The sequence below is a fragment of the Dreissena polymorpha genome, chromosome 7 (assembly GCF_020536995.1).
Source record: "Dreissena polymorpha isolate Duluth1 chromosome 7, UMN_Dpol_1.0, whole genome shotgun sequence".
NCBI lineage: Eukaryota > Metazoa > Mollusca > Bivalvia > Myida > Dreissenidae > Dreissena > Dreissena polymorpha.
This window is the reverse complement of record NC_068361.1, coordinates 23,452,680-23,476,740: the sequence shown is the minus strand read 5'-3', so window position 1 is coordinate 23,476,740 and position 24,061 is coordinate 23,452,680. Positions and strand designations below refer to the sequence as shown.

The window sequence follows — 24,061 nt, the reverse complement described above, 5'->3', positions numbered from 1 at the left end:
TTTATATTCCAAGGTTTCAGCGCAAGACTATCTCATCTAAATATGCAGTTTATATTGCAAGGGTTCAGCGCAAGACTATCTCATCTAAATACGCAGTTTATATTGCAAGGGTTCAGCGCAAGACTATCTCATCTAAATACGCAGTTTATATTGCAAGGGTTCAGCGCAAGACTATCTCATCTTAATACGCAGTTTATATTCCAAGGGTTCAGCGCAAGACTATCTCATCTAAATACGCAGTTTATATTCCAAGGGTTCAGCGCAAGACTATCTCATCTAAATACGCAGTTTATATTCCAAGGGTTCAGCGCAAGTATTTCATCTAAAAACATCTAAAAAGCTGATACAGTTTCAAGCCTAATCCCCTGATTCCTTGCTCGCTCATATGGGACTCAAACGAGACTAGTCATTATTTCTTTTTCTTCTTCACGGAGGCCTGTTGGGGAGGCGAGATTTCATCCTTATCGGGTAGACTGGTTCTCTGCTCCTCCAAACGGCTAGACTGGACCTTCTGGATCAGCCCAAAGAAATCTTCGTCTGGGACGGTTGGGGCGGGGCGGTTGTGTGGTAGGGCACTGCGTTGATCATCAATCCGGGAACGCTGCAAAATATACCGGGTTTTATAATTATTTTTTTAGGACCCATACAAAACACTTTTATAGAAGTGTGTGTGTGGGGGAGGGGGGGGGAGTAAGGGTGGCGGCCGCATATAACAGGCAAAATGTCAACAAATATTTAAATGAATTCTTTTCTGGATTCCTAGAAAACACTCTTTAAGGGGTGGGGGAGGGTGAGCGTGTATAACACACAAAAGGTTTGCTCACCCATTAAATATAATGCATATTACTGGTTTAGAAAAGATAAAGACTGGTTGTTTAGCTTTAATATGTAGAAATTCATTAAGAAATATTCATCTGACAGCTTGTATGACCATTTCTTAAACTTAACCAGAACATAACAGTACAGATCAGAAATTTATTACGATTTGTTCATAGAACACTATCAGTCATAATCATGTTATTATATTTTATAGACATATCATGAAGTCATTTGCAAAGTAAATGATAATACAGTAATCAAAAGTGTACATTCCATCTAAATTATTACATGACAGTGGTGGGAAAACAACAGGGTGGCAATCAGCTATTATGCTCTTAATATTAACCACATAATCAACAAAAATGCTCTGCATCATGCCATTTTCTCCTCGGAAACTCATCGGAAACTCCTGTTTAATGAACAAAAAAAAGAGGTCACATCACATTTTTACCTGACAACGCATGAGCATTTCAAAGAAGCTGTCGTCTGGTACGTCGTTAACGTTTCTCTCGCGGAGGTATTGGTTGATAACGGCTTGGGAGTTGAGACCTGGAAACTGCGGTAGTGAGGCTCGCTGGTCGTTCATGCGTGACCCCTGAATGCCTGCCACCATGTCCAGAAAGTTCTCGCTGTCTGGGGTTGACACTGTGGAGAGATATGAACCAATAAGGTTAGGAGAATATAATAAAATATTGCTGTCTGGCATAAACACTGCGGCATGAGGTCAACCAGTCACGTATGGAGAATACAATAAAATAATTTCTGGGGTAGACACTGCGGTTTGATGTGAACTATTAAAGTTGGGAGAATATAATTAAACAATGTCTAGGGTAGACAATGTGGTGAGATCTAAACCAGTCATGTTAGGAGAATATAACAAAACAGTCAAGAGAGAACATGATAACCAGCCTAATATCAAGAAAATAATACACAAGTAAAATGATGAACCAGTCTAATGATAAGTCAAGGACAAGGAAAATGGTAAACCAGTCACTATAGGTGTATACATCAATCAATAGAGGAAAAAAATATCAACCAATTAAATAATTAAAATAATAGATAATAGAAAACAAGCAATGTGTTTGTGAAACACTATGTCTCCATATATTTGACCTTTGCCCTTGAATGATGACCTTGACCTTTCACCACTCAAAATGTGCAGCTCAATGGGATACACATGCATGCCAAATATCAAGTTTCTATCTTCAATATTGCAAAAGTGTACATTAAATGAACGATTTTGACCCATATATTTGACCTTTGACCTTGAAGGATGACCTTGACCTTAAATTTTCCACCACTCAAAATGTGCAGCTCCATGAGATACACATGCATGCCAAATATGAAGTTGCTATCTTCAATATTGCAAAAGTTATGGAATATGTTAAAGTTGGAGCAAACAAACACACAAACCAACCAACCAACAGACAGGGCAAAAACTTGTTTTTTTATCATTTGGCAGGTACAGATAAAAGCTTTGAAGCTTATTACTTCCCTTGGATTTGTAAGGATGGCCTTGACCTTGACTTTTCATCACTCAAAATGTGCAGCTCCATGAGATACACATGCATGCCAAATATCAACTTGCTATCTGAACAAACATAGAAGTTATGAGCATTTTTCGAAACCTAAACGCAGAAAACTAAACGCAGAGTGTGACGGAAAGACAGATGGACAGACGGAAGGTCCGATCACTATATGCCCTCCTACGGGGGCATAAAAATAGAGGGAACAAGAGCTGTCACCATAGGATGACATATGCCCCCTATAAACGCTTTGAAAGAAGTTATGAGCATTTTTCGAAACCTAAACGCAGATTTTGAAACCTAAACGAGGACCCTAAGTTTAAGGTAAAGGTCACAGGGGTCAAAATTTATGTGCGTATGGAAAGGCCTTGTCCATATACACATGCATACCAAATATGAAGCTTATATCTCAAGGGACATAGAAGTTATGAGCATTTTTTGAAACCTACATGCAGATTTCGAAACCTTAACGCGGACCCTAAGCTCAAGGTCAAGGTCACAGGGGTCAAAATTTATGTGCGTATGGAAAGGTCTTGCCCATATACACATGCATACCAAATATAAAGGTTATATCTCAAGGGACAGAGAAGTAATGAGCATATTTCGAAACCTAAACGCAGATTTCGAAACCTAAACGCGGACCCTAAGTTCAAGGTCAAGGTGACCGGGGTCAAAATTGTTGTGCCTATGTAAAGGCCTTGTCCATATACACATGCATACCAAATATGAAGGTTATATCTCAAGGGACATAGAAGTTATGAGCATTTTTCGAAACCTAAACGCAGATTTTGAAACCTAAACGCAGACCCTAAGTTCAATGTCAAGGTCACAGGGGTAAAATTTTTTGCGCGTATGGAAAGGCCTTGTCCATATACACATGCATACCAAATATGAAGGTTATATCTCAAGGGACATAGAAGTTATGAACATTTTGAGAAACCTAAACACAAAGTGTGACGGAAAGACAGACAGACTGACGAACGGTCCGATCACTATATGCCCTCCTTCAGGGGCATAAAAATTAAAAACAAGTCAAGTGAGCTCTTAAAATGATTAAACCAGTCTGGAGTTTCTAATATGATAAACCAGGTATTGAACCAGTCTATTGTTGACTCCTTTGACAAATGTATGGAAACAGTAAAAAGATTTTTTTTTAATTGGATGAAAATAGGAGACAATGACTGATGTCTTAGTAGACAGCCTGCAATGACTGCTATCAATCATATATGACTCTTATAATTGAAAAACTTATAACATTTTGATCATAAGTGTCCTAGATCTAACGGGCAAACAATTAATAAACAGATGGAATTGTTTCAGTTGCAGAATAACTTAACTTTTTAAGTTTTTGCAAGATCCTATTTCTTATGTTTTCACTGTTACCAAAAACCGCAATATTTGTCAGACAAAAAAACCCTGAAATAATGTGTATTTTCCCCATATTTATCCACATACCGAATTTCATAAATTTAGCTTCTGTAATTTTTTAGTTCTTATACGATCCATATTAATCTGAGAGACGTAGCTGTAATAACCCTAATGCTCCCATTGTGGCTCTCTATCCACATATTGAGGAGTTTCTTCAAATTAACTTCAAAGTACTCTTTGAGTTATTGCAGGATGCAGATGATTGGGATAGTCGGACACACAGACTTGTGCTATGGTCCCGTTTGGTTACACGGGTAGAGGACTAACTAAAGAGAGAACCCGTAATGCTAACACATCTATGTGTGACAAGTGCCAATAACTAATATGAATCCATATAAGCCAGGGAAAACGTGGCTGAATGAATGAGCGTTAAGTGTCTTCCATTATTAGCCAGGGCAGTCTGTTTATCAGAGACGACACTTTCCGCTGTAATGGTATTTTTTAGTTGAAAGAAATTGTTTTCATAGCGAAAATCAATGTTAGGCACAAAGTGTTGTCCCTTATCTGGGTCTTCACTTTAGGCAAGTGCATTAAGGACTATTTTTTCAGAGCAAGACACGTATATAAGCAGATACACTTACACATTTCTGCCTAACATCAGTTCAACACTTACCCAGTTTGGGTTTGTTCTCCTTGTTTTCTGACTCCAGGAGTCCATTTTTCTCCCCAGGCAACTTGAGGCTGCACCGCTGCTCGTCGATACGGCGACCTTGGAACTTGCTCAGCAGATCAAAGAAACCATCATCTTCTGGGGACAGTGTCTGAATAAAAGAACTTATATAACTATCACAGGATTGATGAAAGACAAAGTTTGCACCAATTATAATATAATACAGCTTACCTCAACCATAGGGACCTGATTCTTGGCTATGCTTGTCTCTGATGTGGCTACAGCTAACCTCAACCATAGGGACCTGATTCTTGGCTATGATTGTCCCTGATGTAGCTACAGCTTACCTCAACCATAGGGGCCTGATTCTTGGCCATAATTGTCCCTGATGTAGCTACAGCTTACCTCAACCATAGGGGCCTGATTCTTGGCTATGATTGTATCTGATGTGGCTACAGCTTACCTCAACCATAGGGACCTGATTCTTGGCTTTGATTGTCTTTGATGTGGCTACAGCTTACCTCAACCATTGGGGCCTGGTTCTTGGCTATGATTGTCTATGATGTGGCTACAAATTACCTCAACAAAGAGGCCTGATTCTTGGCTATGATTTTTTCTGATGTGGCTACAGTTTACCTCAACCATAGGGACCTGATTCTTGGCTATGATTGCCTCTGATGTGGCTTCACCAAACCTCACCCATAGGGACCTGATTCTTGGCTTCGATAGTCTCTGATGTGGCTACAGCTTACCTCAACCATAGGGACCTGATTCTTGGCTATTATTGTCTTTGATGTGGCTACAGCTTACTTCAACAAAAGGCACCTGATTCTTGGCTTTGATTGTCTCTGATGTGGCTACATTTTACCTCAACCATAGGGTCCAGATTCTTGGCTATGATTGTCTCTGATGTGGCTACAGCTAACCTCAACCATAGGGGCCTGATTCTTGGCCATGATTGGCTCTGATGATGCTAAGCTTACCTCAACCATAGGGGCCTGATTCTTGGTCATGATTGTCTCTGATGTGGCTACAGCTTACCTCAACCAAAGAGGCCTGATTCTTGGCTATGATTGTGTCTGGTGTGGCTACAGCTTACCTCAACCATAGGGACCTGATTCTTGGCAATGATTGTTTCTGATGTGGTTACAGCAAACCTCAACCACAGGGACCTGATTCTTGGCTTCGATAGTCTCTGATGTGGCTACAGCTTACCTCAACCATAGGGACCTGATTCTTGGCTATTATTGTCTTTGATGTGGCTACAGCTTACTTCAACAAAAGGCACCTGATTCTTGGCTTTGATTGTCTCTGATGTGGCTACATTTTACCTCAACCATAGGGGCCTGATTCTTGGCTATGATTGTCTTTGATGTGGCTACAGCTTACCTCAACCATAGGGGCCTGATTCTTGGTCATGATTGTCTCTGATGTGGCTACAGCTTACCTCAACCAAAGAGGCCTGATTCTTGGCTATGATTGTGTCTGGTGTGGCTACAGCTTACCTCAACCATAGGGACCTGATTCTTGGCAATGATTGTTTCTGATGTGGTTACAGCAAACCTCAACCATAGGGACCTGATTCTTGGCTTCGATTGTCTCTGATGTGGCTACAGCTTACCTCAACCATAAGGATCTGACTCTTAGCTTTGATTGTCTCTGATGTGGCTACAGCTTACCTCAACCATAGGGACCTGATTCTTGGCTTTGATTGTCTCTGATGTGGCTACAGCTTACTTCAACAAAAGGCACCTGATTCTTGGCTATGATTGTCTTTGATGTGGCTACAGCTTACCTCAACAATAGGCACCTGATACTTGGCTTTGATTGTCTCTGATGTGGCTACAGCTTACCTCAACCATAGGGTCCAGATTCTTTGCTATGATTATCTCTGATGTGGCTACAGCTAACCTCAACCATAGGAGCCTGATTCTTGGCCATGATTGTCTCTGATGTGGCTACAGCTTACATCAACCATAGGGGCATGATTCTTGGCCATGCTTGTCACTGATGTGGCTACAGCTTACCTCAACCATAGGTGCCTAGTTCTTGGCTATGATTGTCTCTGATGTGGCTACAGCTTACCTCAACCATAGAGACCTGATTCTTGGCTATTTTTGTCTTTGATGTGGCTACAGCTTATCTCAACCATAGGGACTCGATTCTTGGCTATGATTGTCTCTGATGTGGCTACAGCTTACCTCAACCATAGGGACCTGATTTTCGGCTATGATTGTCTTTCATGTAGCTACAGCTTACCTCAATCATAGGGACCTGATTCTTGGCTATTATTGTCTCTGATGTGGCTACAGCTAACCTCAACCATAGGGGCCTGATTCTTGGCCATGATTGGCTCTGATGATGCTAAGCTTACCTCAACCATAGGGGCCTGATTCTTGGTCATGATTGTCTCTGATGTGGCTACAGCTTACCCCAACCATAGGGACCTGATTTTCGGCTATGATTGTCTTTCATGTAGCTACAGCTTACCTCAATCATAGGGACCTGATTCTTGGCTATTATTGTCTTTGATGTGGCTACAGCTCATCTCAACCATATGGACCTGATTCTTGGCTTTGATTGTCTCTGATGTGGATACAGCTTACCTCAACCATAGGGACCTGATTCTTGGCTATTATTGTCTTTGATGTGGCTACAGCTTACCTCAACCATAGGGACCCGATTCTTGGCTATGATTGTCTCTAGTGTGGCTACAGCTTACCTCAACCATATGGGTCTGATTCTTGGCTTTGATAGTCTCTGATGTGGCTACAGCTAACCTCAACCAAAGGGGCCTGATTCTTGGCTTTTATTGTCTCTGATGTGGCTACAGCTTACCTCAACCATAGGGACCTGATTTTTGGCTATGATAGTCTCTGATGTGGCTACAGCTTACCTCAACCATAGGGACCTGATTCTTGGCTATTATTGTCTTTGATGTGGCTACAGCTTACTTCAACCATTGGGACCTGATTCTTGGCTATGATTGTCTCTGATGTGGTTACAACTTACCTCAACCATAGGGGACTGGTTCTTGGCTATGATTGTCTCTGATGTGGTTACAGCTTACCTTTACCATAGGGGACTGGTTCTTGGCTATGATTGTCTCTGATATGGCTACAGCTTACCTCAACCATAGGGGCCTGATTCTTGGCTATGATTGTCTCTGATGTGGCTACAGCTTACCTCAACCATAGGGGCCTGATTCTTGGCTATGATAGTCTCTGATGTGACTACAGCTTACCTCAACCATAGGGGCCTGATTCTTGGCTATGATTGTCTTTGATGTGACTACAGCTTACCTCAACCATAGGGGCCTGATTCTTGGCTATGATTGTCTCTGATGTGGCCACTGTCATGGATTTCTGCACCTTTGGTATATTAGGTCTTGCCCCGCCATGTACTGGGATTGTCTCTCCTTTCTTGTCCGGCGTGAGCTTCATCAACTCCATCTGTTCCATGCTGTGTCGCCGGGAGACGCCGGTACGTCGGTCTGGAATTTAAAAATAATAATTTAATTTTTCATAATTTTATGTAATATGTTATGTAAATAATGTATTTTTTAAATTATAGTTATATTTTTATTTCATATAAAAAATACAATGAACAATTTTATTTTATTGTATTTTTTTCATTTTATGTTCCATTTTAATACATTTTCAATGATTTTAAAAGATAAGCAATTTTATATAATTTTGTAAATACTTATAAAAAAAAATTCTTTTAAACAAAAAATATATTTGATACTCCAGTTGTGTTAATTAACCCCTTAGCACTTAGATATGCACTTTGACTCATTTATAGTCCATTAGAAAATCGAATTAAATTAAACACCTTTTCATGCTAGATCCAATTTTTAAAGGCTCCATTACTAACTCTGATATTGAGATGAGCAGCAAACAGCATAAAACCTTAACAGCCTGCAAGTTGGCTGTTCTTGAATAATGCTGGTTGCATACAGCCATTTTCACTGGACTTACTGCATGGGCATCAAGTGTCACCCCAGATAAGCCTATGCAGTCCTCACAGGCTAATCAGGTATAACACTTTCCGACTAGATTGGATTTTCTTTAAAAGAGACTTCCTAATAACAAAAAATTCAGAAAAAAGCAGAAAGTCCTTTGTTGACCGCACAGGCGTATATGGGATGTGTAAGGCATGTGCATTAGGCCAAGTTTTCCCTGAAAGTGAATTGTTAACAAGCTATAACATACACATTCCAACATCCAGATGGTCCAAGGGGCTGGGCCTGTGACCTTCGTCTGGCCCCACTTTGATGCCCAGCACTGACTTGAGGTCAGCAAGGTTCATCTGGGCAGTCACCTGACCTGTCTCATCTCCAATCTGAAAACACATCATCAAGCAATATATATGTGAGTTCAATTATGCAAAAACTGTGATTAACGCAGGTGCATAAAAGGTCCTATCAGATTAGCCTTGTTAGTCCACTGCACTGTGCCAACTGCACAGGCTAATCTGGGATAACGCTTTGGGCACATACATGAAGCCTAGTTTTCCAGAATGAGGGAAAAAATATTCTGCGTCCAATAAACACTGATGCCCTTGATGGAAGCCTTGTCAGTATTGATTCATTGGCCCATTTGAATAAGGCCTAGTAGACAAATAAGGTGTAAAGGTCAACAAGAGCACCACCTTGCGGGTGCAGACCGCTCATCTATTTTTCTTTTTAAAGGTGAAGGGACTCTCATTTTCAATCACAAAGAAGGGAGGGGTGGAGTGAAGAGGGGTGTATAGTGTGGGGGTGTGGACATTTATTTCATTATCTTCAAAAACTGCGAAAAAAATACAAAAAAAATTCGGAGGGTGGGGTTTGGGGGGAGGGATTGTGCGATGGTTGGACGGTATTTCAAACATAAACTAAAAAAAATAAGTATTTGTGTTTTTTAACCATTTCCAAAAAATTAATTTGGGGGGGGGGGGGGTAGGGGGGTGGGGGGGGGTATAGTGTGAGGGTGTGGTGGTCATTTGCAAGACAATCTTAAAAAAACAAAAAAATTGGGGGGGGGGGGGAGATTCGGGTGGGGGGAGTGGGGGGGGGGGGGATTCTTGGGTGTGATGGTTGGACGGTATTTCAAACATAAAATAATAAAAATAAATATTTGTGTTTTTTAACCGTTTCAAAAAAAAAAAGTGGGGGGTGGGGTGGGGGTATAGTGTGAGGGTGTGGTGGTCATTTGTGAGATGATCTTAAAAAAAAAAAAAAAAAAAAATTAGGGGGGGGGGGATTCGGGGGGGGTATTCGGGGGGGGGGGAGGGCACAGGGGATGTTTTGGGTGGAGTCTATTGTGGTATGTCAGGTAAGAGTAGTTTTGTCAAAGTATCAATCAAATCGAATCATAAATAAAGAAGTTATGGCAATTTTAGCAAAATTTAATAATTTGACCTTGAGAGTCAAGGTTATTCAAGGTCAAGGTAAAATTCAACTTTCCAGGTGCAGTAACCTCATGATAGCAAGAAAGTATTTGAAGTTTGAAAGCAATAGCCTTGATACTTTAGAAGTAAAGTGGATCGAAACACAAAATTTAACCATATATTCAAAGTTACTAAGTCAAAAAAGGGCCATAATTCCGTAAAAATGAAAACCAGAGTTATGCAACTTGTCCTTTTACTGTACCCTTATGATAGTTTGCGAGTGTTCCAAGTATGAAAGCAATATCTATGATACTTTGGAGGTAAAGTGGACCAAAACACAAAACTTAACCAAATTTTCAATTTTCTAAGTATAAAGGGCCCATAATTCCGTCCAAATGCCAGTCAGAGTTACATAACTTTGCCTGCACAGTCCCCTTATGATAATTAATAAGTGTTGCAAGTATGAAAGCAATAGCTTTGATACTGTAGGAATAAAGTGGACCTAAACACAAAACTTAACCAAATTTTCAATTTTCTAAGTATAAAAAGGGCACATAATTCTGTCCAAATGCCAGTCAGAGTTACATTACTTTGTCTGCACAGTCCCCTTATGATAGTTAGTAAGTGTTGCAAGTATGAAAGCAATAGCTTTGATACTTACGGAATAAAATGGACCTAAACACAAAACTTAACCAAATTTTTCAATTTTCTAAGTATAAAAAGGGCACATAATTATGTCAAACTGCATGCCAGAGTTATCTAACTTTGCCTGCCCAGTCCCCTCATGATAGTTAGTAAGTGTACCTAGTTTGAATGCAATAGCATTGATACTTTCTGATAAAAGTGGACCTTAACGCAAAACTTAACAAAAATTTTCGATTTTCTAAGTATAAAAAGGGCACATAATTCTGTCAAAATGCACGCCAGAGTTATCTAACTTTGCCTGCCCAGTCCTCTCATGATAGTAAGTAAGTGTACCAAGTTTGAATGCAATAGCATTGATACTTTCTGAGAAAAGTGGACCTAAACGCAAAACTTAACCGGACGCCGACGCCAACGCCGACGCCAAGGTGATGACAATAGCTCATATTTTTTTTTTTCAAAAAATAGATGAGCTAAAATGAGATCATGTGATTTGGCTTGGTAAAGTGTTCACAGATAATAGTCATGCAAGTATCCATGCCTTGCAGAAAGTGGTGTGGATGCAGTCAGTTCAGGTAAAGCAAGAAATTTAACTTTCTAAATTAGTCTTTAGTAAGTGTTCAAAAGTAGGTGAATACAAGGTCAAAATGAGGTCAGTTAATATGTGTGTGTTGATAGTGTTCAAAGACATAAGTCATGCAAGTATTAAAGCTTTGTCTTAAAGCATAATTGATGGAAAACAAAACACTTAATTTTGGTAAAACTTGTACAGACAGACGGACTAATGAACGAACGCATGAACGGTTGGACAGGCCAATTACTATGTATACGCTTCCAACATCAATAAATTCCAGAAGCACAAAACTACCACTTATTGTAAAATAACAGTTTAGACCCCATACTTTTTTAAAGCAATCAAGCAATTAACATTAAATTATTTAGATTGACTTAATGTTGGACATGGATATTTACATTTTGTAGATAAAGGACAATTTTACAACTCAGGGGTGATAACTCTGCCGTTCAGAGCTCACCAAACTCGGATCTTTGTCTAAAGCACACAATATAACTGGAATCATATCAATAAAAAGGAACTGACTCTTCAATCAGAAGACAGTCAAGAAGTGTTGGTTAAAATTGTTCCTCTAAAGTGATCTCATAATTTCAAAACAGATCCTGTTCAGAAAAGCAAACATCCTTCCTAACTTTTAAGCATCCTATTTTTCCAAATTCTCAAGGTACAAACTTCGAAGATTCAAGTTAGTTTTCTTAAAATGAGAAATGTGTTCAATGCGCAACAAAAATTATTGTCTATTACATTTATTTCTGTAACATATTGTTTGCTTTCTGTGTGCATCGCAAACATTCACTTTACATTGTGTGAAAAAAATGTTGGGGAAAAAAATTGAATCTTTAAAATTCAATAATTATATTCACTTTGGATTCACAGTGAATTTGTACACACCAGGAGGGCATGATCAGTTTCCTGGCTTACCTCTTTAGAGATCTCGAGATGCTTGCTGGCATACTGGAGAGCCTCCTCGTTATGCCCAAGGGCCGTGTGGGCGTTCCCGAGGCTCCAACACGCCCGACCCTCCCCGACCCGGTCTTCAAGCTCCTGGGCGATCTTGAGGTGCTTCATGTGGAATTCTATCGCCCGCTCGTAGTCCTTCAGGAGCGTGTATGTGTTCCCGAGGCTGTAACATGCCTGGGCCTCCAGCGCCTTGTCACCCAGCTGTTTGGCAATTTGTAAAGTTTTCCTGTTGAAAATCAGGGATTGTATTTAGCCTTATTCAGAAAACTACTTCTTTGCAACGAAATAGATGCAACTTCCCTTCCTTTTTGCCTTGGGAATTGTTTGGATGGATATTGGTTTATTTTTTATTTTTTCCACTATTGAGAGAGAGCTATTTATGGGTACTTTAAGGAGAAAAAATGCCTGGGCCTCTAACACCTTATCATCCAGCTGCTTGGTAATTTATAACGTTTTATATCTGCAGGAAAATACAATTATAGTGCTTGTTTGGTGATTTGTAACATTTTTTCTGTGGAAAATGTAATACAGGAAATTGAATTGAATTGCAACATATAATAATAGTTCTTGTTTGGTGATCTGTAACGTTTTTGTGTGGAAAAAAAAATATATATTGCTTGCTTGGTGTTTTGTAACATTTTCCTTGGGAAAATATATGATTGCTTAGTGATTTGTAGGTTGTCCTGTGGAAGAATATCATAGTTTTTACTTATTGATTTAGAAATTGTTACAAAAAATATTATCAGTTTTAATTTGTCAATTTGTAATATTTTTTATGTAATATTTGTCTATGTTTATATATAATATTAGTGCTTGTTTGGCAATATGTAATGAAAATTAAAAATAATAGTGCTTGCTTGATTTGTAACGTATTTTTTTTAAGGAAAATATAAAAGTTTGTAACGTTATTCTGTAGAAAAAGTACTAAATGTGCTTGCTTGTTACATTTTTCTGAAGAAAAATAGGCAATTGGTAATATTTTTTTGTGGACAATTACAAGAATAGTGCTTGACTGGTGATTTGCAACATTTTTAGTAGTACAATACAATAATGTTTGGCAATTTGTAACATAATTATATGCAGCAAAATATCATATGTGTTTGGTGATTTGTGCGTTTTAAGGAGAAAAACTAATTTGTAGCCTGATGAGTTTTTTTACCAATTAAAAGATTTTCTTACCTGCATAGTTATGAAATAATTACAAGAGCACCGCATAACGGGTGCAACGCTCGGCTGCGGGTGCAGTTTTGAAAAAATGAAAGCTTGTCAGAATTTTTTGTGTGTGTAAAGATCACAGTGACCTTGACCTTTGACCTAGTGACCCAAAAATGAGAGAGGCGTGTAGAACTCATCAAGGTGCGGCTACATATGAAGTTTCAAAGTTGTAGGTGGAAGCAATTTGATTTAAGAGCCAATGTTCAAAACCTTAACAAAATGTTAAGGTTTTAGCAAGACGCTGACGGCTGACGACACGACGAGCTGGCTATGACAAAACCTTGGGTTTTCTCTGAAAACGCCGAGCTAAAAACAGGATAAAAATCAAAATGGTGAGCATAGAAGGTAAGCGGGTCCACACATTATGTTGCCTCTGGGTTTGAACTGACCTCATAAACTTCAGAATACACACCCAAAGAAGGTAACGGTTTGACTGCAGAATAAGACTGAAGAATGGTGACCTATATTTAGAGTTGACCCCCCTTACCAATCATTAAACTCTGCTTACAAGGATTTGTTATAATATAATGAAAATTTGGTCAATCTAAGGGCAATAATTATGGCATTAATTATGTTGAGAAATGTGAATGCTAGAGTGTTTACAAACCAATGTGGACGAACTGACAGCGGACAAAGACCAATCCTAAAACCTCATCTGAGCAATCAGGTGAGCTAAAAAGTGTGTTTCACCGATCTGAGCCATTTTCCAACTTGTTCAAGAAATCAATAAAACCAATGTATTGACTAAGTTTCACGATGATTAGGCAAAATATGCCACTTCTAAAGTGTTCAATCACAAGGTTTCTCTCTATATAGTCACATAAGGAAAACTGCCCCACCCCCTGGCAGTCATGTTTATTGACCCATCGGGACCATTTGCAAACTCATCTGAGATATATAAAACAAATCTTTTCACCAAGTTTCATAATGATTGGGCAAAAAATGTGACTTCTAGAGTGTTCACAAGCTTTTTTTACTACAAACATTATTCCACTGACCGGAACCATTTTCCAACTCAACTCTCGTATCAAGGAAACAAATGTTCTGACCAAATTTCATGAAATATGGACAAAAAATGTGACTTCTAGAGTGTTCACATGTTTTCACTATATACATATAGAGAAAAATGCCCCGCCCACTGGCGGCCATGTTTTTTTACCGATCTGGACCATTTTCAAACTTGTCCAACATATCAATAAAACCAATGTTTTGATTAACTTTCATGATGATGGGCCAAAATTGTGACTTCTAGAGTGTTTACAAGGTTTCTCTTTAGCCATTGAAGGAAAACTGCTCCGCCCACTGGCGGCCATGTTTTATAACGGACCGGAACCACTTTTGAACTCAACCAACATATCATTAAGACAGACATTTAGACAAAGATTCATGAAGAGTGGGCATTAAATGTGACTTCTACAGTGTTTACAAGCTTTTTCTTTTTTTCTGACCTAGTGACCTAGTTTTTGACCCAGCATGACCCTGTTTCGAACTCGATCGAGACATCATTTGGACAAATCTTCTAACCAAGTTTCATGAAGATCGGACAATAAATGTGGCCTCTAGAGTGTTTACAAACAAATGTTAACGGATGGACGGACGGACGACGGACAATGACCGGTCACAAAAGCTCACCTGAGCAATCAGGTGAGCTAAAAAGTTATGACCATTAAAGTTTTCAGGTGGACGGACAGACTGACATACTGACTGACTGACGGACAGTTCAACTGCTATATGCCACCCTACCAGGGGCATAAAAACAAACAAGCGATGTGTTTGTGAAACACTATGTCCCCATATATTTGAACTTTGACCTTGAAGGGTGACTTTGACCTTCACCTTTCATCACTCAAAATGTGCAGCTCCATGAGATACACATGCATGCCAAATATCAAGTTGCTATCTTTAATGTTGCAAAAGTGTACATTAAAAAGTGATTTTGACCTTAATGTTTGACCTTTGACCTTGAAGGATGACCTTGACCTTTCACCACTCAAAATGTGCAGCTCCATGAGATACACATGCATGCCAAATATCAAGTTGCAATCTTCAATATTGCAAAAGTTATGGCAAATGTTAAAATTTGACGCAAACACACAAGAAAACAAACCAACAGACAGGACAAAAACAATATGTCCCTCGCTAGATTGATAAACAACTTAGTTCAGTCTGATACCCACCTATAGTGTTCAGCAGCTACTTCAAACTCTCCCAGGAATATGTGGGCGTTGCCTAGGTTACTGTAGGCCCGTCTCTCGGCAGCCTTGTCACCAAACTCACGGGCTATTGCTAACCTCTACAATACAACACATGGAGGATGTAACATATGAGCAGGGTAATGCAAAAATGGGTCTTATGCCATATGCTGACAGAAAAGCTCCAGACATGCCTGTGCATTTGCGCAGTCTGGTCAGAAGCTACAATGTCCCCTAATGAGACCACGAAACATTGTGTGAATTGATAGCAGAGAGGGTAGCTCCTGACCAGACTGGTCAAACCTTGAGTGGCTATAGAGCAGACAGGGAAGCTCCTGACCAGACTGGTCAAACCTTGAGTGGCTATAGAGTAGACAAGGTAGCTCCTGACCAGACTGGTCAAACCTTGAGTGGCTATAGAGCAGACAAGGTAGCTCCTGACCAGACTGGTCAAACCTTGAGTGGCTATAGAGCAGACAGGGAAGCTCCTGACCAGACTGGTCAAACCTTGATAGCTATAGAACAGACAGGGAAGCTCCTGACCAGACTGGTCAAACCTTGAGTGGCTATAGAGCAGACAAGGTAGCTCCTGACCAGACTGGTCAAACCTTGAGCGGCTAAAGAGCAGACAGGGAAGCTCCTGACCAGACTGGTCAAACCTTGAGTGGCTATAGAGCAGACAAGGTAGCTCCTGACCAGACTGGTCAAACCTTGAGTGGCTATAGAGTAGACAAGGTAGCTCCTGACCAGACTGGTCAAACCTTGAGTGGCTATAGAGCAGGCAAGGTAGCTCCTGACCAGACTGGTCAAACCTTGAGTGGCTATAGAGCAGACAAGGTAGCTTCTGACCAGACTGGTCAAACCTTGAGTGGCTATAGAGTAGACAAGGTAGCTCCTGGCCAGACTGGTCAAACCTTGAATGGCTATAGAGCAGACAGGGAAGCTCCTGACCAGACTGGTCAAACCATGAGTGGCTATAGAGCAGACAGGGAAGCTCCTGACCAGACTGGTCAAACCTTGAGTGGCTATAGAGTAGACAAGGTAGCTCCTGACCAGACTGGTCAAACCTTGAGTGGCTATAGAGCAGATAAGGTAGCTCCTGACCAGACTGGTCAAACCTTGAGTGGCTATAGAGCAGACAGGGAAGCTCCTGACCAGACTGGTCAAACCTTGATAGCTATAGAACAGACAGGGAAGCTCCTGACCAGACTGGTCAAACCTTGAGCGGCTAAAGAGCAGACAGGGAAGCTCCTGACCAGACTGGTCAAACCTTGAGTGGCTATAGAGCAGACAAGGTAGCTCCTGACCAGACTGGTCAAATCTTGAGTGGCTAGAGAGCAGACAGGGTAGCTCCTGACCAGACTGGTCAAACCTTGAGTGGCTATAGAGTAGACAAGGTAGCTCCTGACCAGACTGGTCAAACCTTGAGTGGCTATAGAGCAGACAAGGTAGCTCCTGACCAGACTGGGCAAACCTTGAGTAGCTATAGAGCAGACAGGGAAGCTCCTGACCAGACTGGTCAAACCTTGTGTGGCTATAGAGCAGACAAGGTATCTTCTGACCAGACTGGTCAAACCTTGAGTGGCTTTAGAGTAGACAAGTTAGCTCCTTACCAGACTGGTCAAACCTTGAGTGGCTATAGAGCAGACAAGGTAGCTCCTGACCAGACTGGTCAAACCTTGAGTGGCTATAGAGTAGACAAGGTAGCTCCTGACCAGACTGGTCAAACCTTGAGTGGCTATAGAGCAGACAGGGAAGCTCCTGACCAGACTGGTCAAACCTTGAGTGGCTATAGAGTAGACAAGGTAGCTCCTGACCAGACTGGTCAAACCTTGAGTGGCTATAGAGCAGACAAGGAACCTCCTGACCAGACTGGTCAAACCTCGAGTGGCTATAGAGTAGACAAGGTAGCTCCTGACCAGACTGGTCAAACCTTGAGTGGCTATAGAGCAGACAAGGAAGCTCCTGACCAGACTGGTCAAACCTTGAGTGGCTATAGAGCAGACAGAGAAGCTCCTTACCAGACTGGTCAAACCTTGAGTGGCTATAGAGCAGACAAGGAAGCTCCTGACCAGACTGGTCAAACCTTGAGTGGCTATAGAGCAGACAAGGTAGCTCCTGACAAAACAATGCAAATGTGCAGGCTGGTCTGGAGCTACGCTGGCCACATATAGCATAAGACCCATTTTCGCAATTTGCAGCTCATACAGAAGATTTGGAGAACACAATTAATTATTAACTGATGATCACTATCTCCACAATCGTCACAGGAAATACATTTTGTTTGATTTAAATGTAATCTCACTTTCATTTATTTCATGTTTAAAGAAACATAAACAAGGGCTGTTTGTAAAACATGCATGCCCCCCATATGGGCTCTCCGTTGTAGTGAGAGCCATTGTGCGAATATGTTTTTTGTCACTGTGACCTTGACCTTTGACCTAGTGACCTGAAAATCAATAGGGGTCATCTGCCAGTCATGATCAATGTACCTTTGAAGTTTCATGATCCTAGCCATAAGCATTCTTGAGTTATTATCCGGACACCATTTTACTATTTCGGGTCACCGTGACCTTGACCTTTGACCTAGTGACCTGAAAATCAATATGGGTCATCTGAGAATCATGATCATTCTACCTATCAAGTTTCATGATCCTAGGAATAAGCATTCTTCAGTTATCATCCGGAAACCATTTTATTATTTCGGGTCATGGTGACCTTGACCTTTGACCTAGTGACCTGAAAATCAATAGGGGTCATCTGCGAGTCCTGATCAATCTACCTATTAAGTTTCATGATCCTAGGCCAAAGCGTTTTTGAGTTATCATCCAGAAACCATTTTACTATTTCGGGTCACTGTGACCTTGACCTTTGACCTAGTGACCTCAAAATCAAATGGGGTCATTTGCCAGTCCTGTTCAATCTACCTATCAAGTTTCATGATCCTAGGCCTAAGCGTTCTTGAGTTATCATCCGGAAACCATTTTACTATTTCGGGTCACTGTGACCTTGACCTTTGACCTAGTGACCTGAAAATCAACAGGGATCATCTGCGAGTCATGATCAATTTACCTATCAAGTTTCACGATCCTAGGCCTAAGCGTTCTTGAGTTATCATCCGGAAACCATTTTACTATTTCGGGTCACCGTGACCTTGACCTTTGACCTAGTGACCTCAAAATCAATAGTGGTCATCTGCGAGTCATGATCAATGTACCTATGAAGTTTCACGATCCTAAGCCCAAGCGTTCTTGAGTTATCGTCTGACAACCACCTGGTGGACGGACCGACAGACCGACCGACATGAGCAAAGCAATATACCCCCTCTTCTTCGAAGGGGGGCATAAAAAGTTATATTAACTTTATTTTTTCAAATATAGTTGTACACATTATAATTCCACATTTCTTGAAAGTTTCAATGGACTGTAATATCATCACGCTAACAATTATGCACTCCATACTTCTAAGTCAGTATCATTAACACTCTGTTTCTCTACCATATTTATTCAAGAACCAAATTTCTATGAAATAGCAACAGCGCCGTAGCCACGCTGAGGCACACCGAGGCAGTTGCCTCGGCAAATTTGCAGAGCAATGTTGAGATTACAAGGAAAAAAAGGAAAATTTATGTCAAAGAATAAAATCTATATAAGAAATTGAGGCAATTTAATCAATTTAAGGCACTATGATATTCACAAACAAATATTATCATTGAGTACAATTGGTTCATGTTGAGGCAGATAACTATTTCATTTTAATAACTTCAATTGATGCCAAATGGCTCAGCAAAATGATTAGGAAAATCCGTATATTAACAAGGGCTGTTTGTAAAACATGCATGCCCCCCATTTGGGCTGTCCGTTGTAGTGGCAGCCATTGTGTGAATACGATTTTTGTCACTGTGACCTTGACCTTTGACCTTGTGACCTCAAAATCAATAGGGGAAATCTGCAAGTCATGATCAATCTACCTATGAAAATTCATGATCCTATGCGTATGCGTTCTTGAGTTATCATCCGAAAACCATTTTACTATTTCGGGTCACCGTGACCTTGACCTTTGACCTAGTGTCCTCAAAATCAATAGGGGTCATCTGCAAGTCATGATCAATCTACCCATGAAGTTTCATGATCCTAGGCGTATGCGTTCTTGAGTTATCATTCAAAAAACATTTTACTATTTCTGGTCACCGTGACCTTGACCTTTGACCTAGTGACCTCAAAATCAATAGGGGTTATCTGCAAGTCATGATCAATGTACCTATGAAATTTCATGATCCTAGGCCCAAGGGTTCTTGAGTTATTGTCTGACAACCACCTGGTGGACTGACCGACCGACAGACCGACATGAAGGGGGGCATAAAAACAGCGTCGCACTGTACACTTGGATGTTACAATCATTGTGGACATCGGAACGTACCGAGCGAGGATCGGGTGTTTTACAGCCAGGTCTGGGTCTATTTTGGACCTAAACATACTTCGGGTGGTTGGCGTTTTCGCCTTTATTGGAATTCTCCTCTTTATGGCCGGCATCGAGTTTAATCTGGGACCGTTTCAAATGGTAAGAATCTTTGTTCACATTAGAATTTTCAAATAATGATATCCCGCGTATTAAACTTTTTTGATATAAAGAAGTTCAAGTCTTTTCTTTTTAATAGTCAATGAAGTTAATGATAGAACGTTGATGATAGAACTGTGAACTGACAGAAAATGAAGACGCAGTGCTAAAACAAAATGTTACACAAGAAAATAGAAAAAATGGCCAAAAACTTTACTGATTTAAGTTAAATATTTGTACTCCTCAAATTATCGATATACATACTATGGCTTGTATGAGAGAGCTGCGTCTCATTTTTTTCTTTTTTTCTATCTGACTTCAAATGAAGTATATGACTATTTTTTTGTAGTTAAGTTTGTTACATCATTGTCACTTCAAACACCGTTTATGGTACCAGAATAAAAAATTGACAATGAACTTGTAGCAGACTTTTTTTGTTAACTTCATTGATACCAAACGGTTATATGTAGCGTCCACAATTCCGATAATTTAGGTAAAAAATGTAGTTTAAATTGCCTTTAAAACGCACCAGAGACGTTCTTAAAATACACGGTTAAACTTACAAAAGAGTATTCAAACATTTAAATGTAAATACAATATAGCTACAAAATCATGAAAGTATTATATTTTTTAATTATGCTATTGTTTTCCTGTTTTTTTTAACTGTTGTTGTTTTATCTAACAGTTATAAGTTTTCATATCAAATCAACTCTTACCAGACACTGACCTTTAGAAAGCTTTAGTATGCATGAATATATGGAAGTACTCTTATAGTGAATACATTACTTTCTGTTCTGGAACTGGATTAAATAGATCAAAGAAATCCAAATGACTTACTGTTATGCTGTAATTTGTCTTGCGCACTCAGGTACATAAAAATAAAACAGAATATGACCATAGGACACATTTCAATATCATATTAATTTAATGGAGCTCATAAGCATTATGGTAGACATTTGCCAGCTTAACTTTGCCAAGATTTTTTCCAAATGTCAATGAATCCAAAAAATGTTGTCTCTGATTAACCTGTGCGTACTGCGCAGGCTAATCCGGGAAAGACACTTAATGAACATGCGTTAAGCTCGTTCTTTCCAGAGCTTGACCCCAATAATGACAACCAGATAGCTGCCCATAGCTCATCTACCCTATCCCTACCTCCTGATGGTAGATGATTGCCTGACTGAAGTTTCCCAGGAGATAGTGTGTGTTGCCAAGGTTACCACAGGCGCGACCTTGAGCTGCCCTGTCACCCAGCTCCTGGACTATCGCTAGATTGGCCCTGCAAAACAAGACAAGTTTGACTTGTAGTCATATTTCATTCAGTGAACAACTGTAAGCTAGCTTGCCTGCCAACAAGCCACATCCAAAATGTGTCTTCGTAATACGTCCCATTTACAAATACAGTTTCATTTCACGGATTTTATTTTTGACATTTCTTAAGCTGGTCTTCTCCATAGAAATCTATACCATAATTATTAAACTACAAGAGCTGTTTTTGTGAAACACAATGCCCCCTACTGCGCTTTGAAGCCGCACGGCAGCTATTTTAGAAACTAGAGAGCGGACACCTGATGCTAAATCCTTGAAATGCACTAAGTGACCCCGTGACCTAGTTTTTGACCCGGCATGACCCATATTCGAACTTGACCTAGATATTGTCTAGATACAACTTCTGACCAAGTTTAGTAAAGATCGGATGAAAACTATTTGAATTAGAGAGCAGACACAATAGTGTGACAGACTGACGGACAGTGCGAAAACTATATACCCCCTTTTCTTCGAAAGGGGGCATAAAAAGATAAACGTAAACAAGAGGGCCATGATGGCCCTGAATCGCTCACCTGACTCATTAAGATCAGATGAAAATTATGACCTCTATTGTCTACACAATGTTTTTCTATGATTTGACCTAGTGACCTAGTTCCTGACTCTTGATGACCCAAATACAATCCCAATCCAGATTTTATCAAGATAAACATTCTGACCACAGTTCATTAATATTTGATGAAAACTGTGACCTCTATTGTCAACACAAGGTTTTTCTATTTATTTGACCTAGATTTTTACCCCAGATGACCCAAATACAATCCCACCCAGATTTCATCAAGAATTCTGACCAAATTTCATAAAGGTTGGATGAAAACTGTGATCTCTAATGTATACACAAGGTTTTTTTATTATTTGACCTAGTGACCTAGTTTTTGACCCCAGATGACCCAAATAAAATCCCAACCAAGATTTCATCAAGATAAACATTCTGACCAAATTTCATAAAGATTGGATGAAAACTGTGACCTCTATTGTCTACAGAAGGTTGTTCTATTATTTGACCTAGTGACCTTGTTTTTGACCCCAGATGACCCAAATACAATCCCAAAATTGGATTTCATCAAGATAAACATTTTGACCAAATTTCATCAAGATTGGATGCAAACTGTGACCTCTACTGTCTACACAAACAAATTGTTGACGGACGGACGCACGGACACACGCAGACACGCACAAAGGACGCCGGACATCACACAATCACATAAGCTCAGCGTGTCACTTCATGACAGGTGACCTAAAAATATGTGTCGGAGATAAACATGAACAGTTGTGGTTAAAATCCCATAGAAACAAGGGCTGTTTGTAAAACATGCATGCCCCCCTATATGGGCTATAAGTTGTAGTAGCAGCCATTGTGTGAATACGTTTTTTGTCACTGTGAATGGTGGTGGTGGTGGTGGTGGTGGTGTAGTAGTAGTAGTAGTAGTAGTAGTAGTAGTAATAGTAGTTGTAGTAGTAGTAGTAGTAGTAGTTGTAGTAGTAGAAGTAGTAGTAGTAGTAGAAGTAGTAGTAGTAGTAGTAGTAGTAGTAGAAGTAGTAGTAAGAGTAGTAGTAGTAGTAGTAGTAGTAGTGGTAGTAGTAGTAGTAGTAGTAGTAGTAGTAGTAGTAGTGGTAAAAGTAGTAGTAGTAGTGGCAGTAGTAGTAGAAGTAGTAATTGTAGACGTGGTGGTGGTGGTGGTGGTGGTGGTAGTAGTAGTAGTAGTGATGGTAGTAGTAGTAGAAGCAGTAGTAGTAGTAGTAGTAGTAGAAGTAGTAGTAGTAGTAGTAGTAGTAGTAGTAGTAGTAGTAGTAGTAGTAGTAGTAGCAGTAGCAGTAGCAGAAGCAGTAGCAGCATTACAAGACCAATACTTAAGAATGATCAAATGGGAAAAGGTAACCTAGCACTGGCAGTAAATATGGGGCTCATTTACAGGTCAGATTTGGAATCTCTGCTGTAAAATGAGATTTTGAATGAATTAAAGGGAGGCAAATCTGTAATAAAAAGAACATGCATAAACCGTAGTTGTTTCCCTTGTTTGAACCATGCTAAATCCTTACAAGTTTGGAAAGAATGGGATGAAAAATTTGGACTTTATTGCATAAACACCATTTTCTTAATTCAAGGGGAGGTAATTCTGTACTTCATGGACCAATAATGCTCACTTTTTGTAGGGTTCGTGTCCTCATTGATATAAAGACACTGTGCAAATTTGGAAAGGATCGGACAAAAAATGTGGAAGATTTTTTAAAGTTTTCACAAAATAGGCAAAAACGAATAAACATGCAAAGTTCAACGAGCTCCTGCGGCCATGTTTTTTGACGAATCAAATTTCTTTGAACAACTTTTTCAGGGAAGCCTTTAAAGGTCATCCCTGTGAAATTTTTTGAAAATCTGATGAGCAGTTTCTGACAAGAAGATTTTTTAACGTTTTTACCATATATGTTCATGGCGGCCATTTTGGTTATGTGATTAATTTTTTTTTAACAATTCTTTTGTCCCATGACCTAGGGATGCTCCACATGAAATTTAGTTAAAATTGGCTCAATGGTTTAGTAGAAGAAGATGTTTACAAATTGTTTACAGACAGACAGACGGACGGACGCCGGACGCAGAGTGATCACAATAGCTCACCCCGAGCTATCGCTCAGGTGAGCTAAAAACACACACAAAATCAGCAACCATTACAACTTCACACACACATTTTGTTTTGATAAGACTATAGAAATTCCAGTTTTACAATACAATTTCTTTTCAACAGAAATATTTTTTCAAACTGTGAACCTGTCCCTTTAACCCTTTATCACTCATATTGACCCTTTGTAGTCCTCTAGAAAATCAAATTTAATAACAGAACCA

At 39.8% G+C, this 24,061-nt stretch overlaps 2 protein-coding genes across 5 annotated transcripts in view; both read right to left on the bottom strand.

Moving 5' to 3' along the window:
• The window catches only part of LOC127837033 (tripartite motif-containing protein 45-like), a 166,871-nt gene that overhangs the window by 16,636 nt on the left and 126,174 nt on the right, over positions 1-24,061 (bottom strand). The gene's annotated exons all lie outside the window — the stretch shown is intronic.
• The window catches only part of LOC127837034 (G-protein-signaling modulator 2-like), a 211,739-nt gene continuing 187,801 nt past the window's right edge, over positions 124-24,061 (bottom strand). The window contains exons 7-14 of the mRNA XM_052363791.1: positions 21,052-21,175; positions 15,325-15,440; positions 11,894-12,158; positions 8,598-8,727; positions 7,686-7,876; positions 4,387-4,534; positions 1,271-1,464; positions 124-601 (exon numbers count right to left, since the gene is read on the bottom strand). Coding sequence (XP_052219751.1) covers positions 410-601; positions 1,271-1,464; positions 4,387-4,534; positions 7,686-7,876; positions 8,598-8,727; positions 11,894-12,158; positions 15,325-15,440; positions 21,052-21,175 — 1,360 coding nt within the window. The 3' untranslated portion in view covers positions 124-409. The remainder of the gene's footprint in view (positions 602-1,270; positions 1,465-4,386; positions 4,535-7,685; positions 7,877-8,597; positions 8,728-11,893; positions 12,159-15,324; positions 15,441-21,051; positions 21,176-24,061) is intronic.